Genomic DNA, 5,000 nt, shown 5'->3' on the forward strand with positions numbered 1-5,000 from the left:
AGATGGGAGACAGACACTCCTAAAGTACATTAACCGCGTTAGTTTTAAGAAGGATCATCGAAACTCTAAAAGAACACTGATCGCGTTTGTTGCAAGACGAATCATAGTACCTCCTAAAGAACATGAATCGCGTTGGTTCTGGGAAAGATTCCCTTTCGAACTGTGGATCTACGCTCCTCTTACTTGACGTTCAGAAGGATGCAGATGGGTTCCATGACAGCCAGCACGAGGTCGGGGGGCTTGTTGAGAACTCGCACTTCCACCAAGTCCTTCTTGTCGAGGGCCTTGACAGCTTTCTCCGTGGCTTCTAACGCCGGCATTGCCTCCCCGATCTCCTGCGTGATCTCGTCGTTCATGGCAGCCACGCAGTCGTTCTTCTCCTGCGGGAGGCGCGTGCGGAGGGGTGAGAGTCGAATCCGATCGTGTGGGTGTGATAAGAAGATGGGAGATGGGTTGGAGAGAAAGGTGAGATTTCGAATATAAAAATCATCTTAAAAAAATTACATGTTTGAACTACCCAAGTCATAAATATTAGAATTACGATTGCCGGTAATGTCCCAAGACACCAACTATGATTAACACCATGAAAACAATCGCCTCGAAGAACTCATACAACCCAACGATCGAACAAAAGCAAGTCCACTGCGCAAAACCGAAAGGGAATCAAGAACGAGAGAGAGCCACACCTTCACCCTCTCCTCCTGCGCCACCATCTGGTCCCTCAGCTGAGCCACTTGATTCCGGTGCTGAGCCAGAGCCTGCGTCAGCCTGTTCCCCTCGTCCTGCGTCGCCTTCAGCTCGGGTTCCAGTTCGTTCAGCTCGCCTTTTAGTTCCTCGACGTTTACCCCTGTTTCTTGCAGTTTCTGTAAATGGAATAAAAAAAAACAAAAAAAAAGGCGGGGGAAGTGTTTAGTGTTAAAATACGTGTGGATAAATAAGTACATGTATCCAAGCGTATGTTAACGAATGAATAAATGTTATACACGAATAAATAAATCGATAAACATGTATCCAAATAACATTCAGTCCAATCAATTCCCAAAACCACACTTCCACATCCCAATGTTTAGAAAAAAAATATAAAATATAACTGCACATAGAAAAAAACAAAACAAATAAATTAATCCCTAAACGAACAACTAACTAACTAAACAAATAAATAAATGAACTTACATCCATGCCCCCTTTAAAGAGAGACAGCGACTCCCTGAGCTCTGTTCGCCGCCTCGCCAGCAGCGTCACCGTCACGCGACAGGCCTCCACGTAGTCAGACACCGTCACCGTAACACCCTTTTCCCTGGCGAGCATCTAAGGGAGAGGGAGAGATCTTAAGGGGTGTGGGTAGGTTAAGGGTGTGTGGGTTGGTTAAGGGTGTGTGGGTTGGTTAAGGGTGTGTGGGTAGGTTAGGGGTGTGTGGGTTGGTTAAGAGTGTTCTAGTTGGTTAAAGGTGTGTGGGTAGGTTAAGGGTGTGTGGGTTGGTTAAGGGTGTGTGGGTTGGTTAAGGGTGTGTGGGTAGGTTAGGGGTGTGTGGGTTGGTTAAGAGTGTGTGGGTAGGTTAGGGGTGTGTGGGTTGGTTAAGAGTGTTCTAGTTGGTTAAGGGTGTGTGGGTAGGTTAAGGGTGTGTGGGTAGGTTAAGGGTGTGTGGGTTGGTTAAGGGTGTGTGGGTAGGTTAGGGGTGTGTGGGTATGTTAAGGGTGTGTGGGTAGGTTAAGGGTGTGTGGGTGGGTTAAGGGTGTGTGGGTAGGTTAAGGGTGTGTGGGTAGGTTAAGGGTGTGTGGGTAGGTTAAGGGTGTGTGGGTAGGTTAAGGGTGTGTGGGTAGGTTAAGGGTGTGTGGGTAGGTTAAGGGTGTGTGGGTTGGTTAAGGGTGTTCAGGAAGGCAAGGAGAGGGGGTAGAGAGGGAAAGGTAAGGAATAGGGAAGGAGGGGAGATTTGGAAGAGGTAGAGAGAGAAAAGGATGAAGATGGGGAAAGGAGAGGGGAAGGGGTGAAGGGATATTGTGGGGGGGGAATGGGGAAAGGGTTAAGAGAGCGGTAGGGGATTGTGGCGGTAGGAGGGGGGGGGTGAGGGAGGGGGGAGAGGCGAGGTGAAAATAACCAGGGGTGAGAGGGAGGGACCTAGAAGGGTGGGAGATTAAGGGAGCTTGTGGTGGGTTCACTTCCGTCGTATTCAAGCGGGTAACTTTTAAGAAGGCCGTCAGTCTTTAATTTTGATAACAGGTTTTAAATCGTCTAATCTTGTCTATAATTCTACTTTTCTAACAATGACTCCGATATTACCTATTTATTATCATTGCCATCTTTATCATACATACTCCTCATCATCACTATCATCACCACGACTATCATCACCACCACCATCACCATTACCATCACCATTAATATTATCATAACCACCTTCATTTGTTGTCAACAATACTAGCATCACTATTATCACTACCATCCTAGTACCACTCACCAAATGAATACTCGGCAGAGCGGCTTGCATCTGGTGCAGGATATGCGGAGGGATGTCGTAGGGCACCAGGATCCTTCTAGCTACCTGACGGAGGGTGTCGGAGTCCCATCTGTCGAGCCTCACCCAGGACCAGCGGCTTCGGAGGGCAGGGTATCGCTCGCACCAGCTGTCTGAGGTCTGTGGGGTGTGGGGGAAGAGGTAGGTGTATACGTGGTGTATGAGGCATAGGTTGTGGGGTGAGGTATGGGTTAAGGAAGGTATCGGATATAAGTACCATTTTTTCTAGTGTTGTATTTCATACCAACAATAACAACACTGATAACAACAACAGTAATGAAATAAACATTAACTGGGACAATACAATAAGGACATCAACAATAACACAACTAACTCATTGCGTATCCCTAATCTTACAGCATAACAGCCCTCCAGTTCGTCTACACACTCACGTGGCGGCTGTGCGAGACCAGGCACACGTGGAGGTTTCGCTTGACGTTGGTGATGAGGCGGTGACGAAGAGAGGTCACTTCGTCCTCCTCCAGGTAGGTCATCCACTTGTTCTCGCGAGGGAGCTCCTTCCCCTTGAGCCTGATAGCTTCTAGAAGACCTCGTAACCTTAGCCGCCCCAAGAGGGTCTCGCTCCATCCTGAAGGAGGACGTGAAGTAAGAATACCGAGAGAAGTGATAAACATGATGAAAGAATGAAAGAAAGGAAGGAAGGGATATTCGGACGAAGAAGGAATATTTTTCACGTGAGGGTGATTCTTTCGAGAGTGACCATACCGGTGTGCGCGAGGCTGTGGAGGACGTCGAGGAGCTGGGGAGTGACGGAGTGATCCCTGACCACGACGACAGTCCTCCGACCTCCCACTCCAGAGGCCTCCACAGCCGACCTCAGCGCTCCCACACGGCTGGCTTCGTCGCGGTAGTCGTCGAGGTGGTAGACTCTGTTGCGGAAATAAAAAAAAAAATTGAAAGTTGAAAGAATTAGTCTAAAGTATTTACCATAGTTCTGCTCATCCAAAGGTCTGATGTATATAATTACCTTGCCCTGTTATAATGGGCAGCTAGCTTGACCAGTGACAGTTTGCCCACCCCAGGCGGCCCGACCACAACAGCGTGGCTCCAGAAGGTCTCCATCGTGATCACGAGTTTGAGCAAAGCCATAAAATGGGTTTGTGTGAACATGATCTGCTGCAGGCCGTCGGGGTACTGAGGACGAAACCACGCATTAATACTGTATCACACATATTCTGCCTCTTATATCAATTTACAGAGCAAGCTGCTTGAACATTACGTTAAACAATTAAAGAATAAGAAGAAAAAATGGCACTTGTATTTACCTGGATATTTTTTACGAACTCGTTGTAGTCTTTTGCGTGTGTCATCATCTTCTTGCCTTCCTCCGTCTGCCCCGGCCACCACGCCAGGCCCTCCTCAAGCTGCTTGCACGGAGGACAGTGTTAGCTTAAATAGCATCAACAGGTGTCTAAAAATATATATGATACTCTTTTTCTTTTCTTTTTTACATATACAACTACGTACACTTATATTGGTTGTAATGTAGGTATACATTATCAGCCGTATAATCATTATATAGACAAATTTTAATGTGAAGTGAAGTGTCCTGCGTACCTCTTCGAATTTGTTTTTGACGATCCTGAAGACCCTGTCGGAGAGTTCTTCTTCGCTCTCGACGACAGAGGAAAAGATCCTGCGAGCTTCAAAGGCGATGAGGGACGCTGATTGTCCAAGTGTCATCTGCAGGAGGCGAGCGTTCTTCCGCAGCGCCTCCGTCAGCTGCAGGAGGTGGTGTAGGTTCGGGAGGGTGTTGCGATGACTGGCGCTGCGGCTCTTCCTGCCTGTGTCCAGGCGGCTGCCGTTGCTCGTGCTGGTGTCCAGGTCGGGCAGGTCGAACGAGTTTTTGGCCGAGCCCTTGTCTGAGGCCGGGCCGCTGAGAGGGCCTTCCGTCGCCTCGTCCGGGGGCTCTGCCGTGGCTGGACGGGAGGCTGTCTGGGGTCTCGAAGCGGTCCGTGGCCTCGACGAAGCCCGAGACCGCGAGGCCGTTTGGGGTCTGGAAGAGGGCCGTGAACGCGAGGCTGTTTGCGGTCGAGAGGAAGCCCGGGTTCTCGACGCGGTTCGTGGTCGTGAGCCCGTCTGAGGTCGTGACGACGCGCCGAGCCCTTGGTACAGCTCGACGACAACGTCTCTGGTAGCGTCCGGCTGAAAATTTTCTTCGTCTAGTTCCGCTAACACGTCCTGCAGCGATACCTAAAAACGCCATTGAATGATTAGGCATAATAACTTTTCTTTCTTGACGATAAAAACAGCATAAACAGGATGTGTATATATAATGTTGCCATGTTCCTTAAGTACATTACAAGATCTCATATTAGTTGAAACTAATCATGAAAGCTTTTAAACCCTCAGAAAACACAAGCAAATCCACCTCTTTTTCATGCCATTACACATCCCCAGCAATCCTCTAAGTTGATGTCCACAGAAAACGGAAACACACATAGCGAAAGCCCACGATATTCACTTC

At 48.6% G+C, this 5,000-nt stretch overlaps 1 protein-coding gene across 1 annotated transcript in view; it reads right to left on the reverse strand.

Moving 5' to 3' along the window:
• Positions 1–5,000, reverse strand: part of LOC125042126 (dynein axonemal heavy chain 6-like) — a 43,431-nt gene that overhangs the window by 35,802 nt on the left and 2,629 nt on the right. The window contains exons 5-13 of the mRNA XM_047637592.1: positions 4,091–4,726; positions 3,799–3,897; positions 3,501–3,667; positions 3,239–3,402; positions 2,905–3,101; positions 2,456–2,632; positions 1,174–1,308; positions 687–863; positions 184–380 (exon numbers count right to left, since the gene is read on the reverse strand). Of these exons, the coding sequence (XP_047493548.1) occupies positions 184–380; positions 687–863; positions 1,174–1,308; positions 2,456–2,632; positions 2,905–3,101; positions 3,239–3,402; positions 3,501–3,667; positions 3,799–3,897; positions 4,091–4,726 (1,949 nt within the window). The remainder of the gene's footprint in view (positions 1–183; positions 381–686; positions 864–1,173; positions 1,309–2,455; positions 2,633–2,904; positions 3,102–3,238; positions 3,403–3,500; positions 3,668–3,798; positions 3,898–4,090; positions 4,727–5,000) is intronic.

This window comes from Penaeus chinensis, chromosome 31, assembly GCF_019202785.1.
Source record: "Penaeus chinensis breed Huanghai No. 1 chromosome 31, ASM1920278v2, whole genome shotgun sequence".
Classification (NCBI taxonomy): Eukaryota; Metazoa; Arthropoda; class Malacostraca; order Decapoda; family Penaeidae; genus Penaeus; species Penaeus chinensis.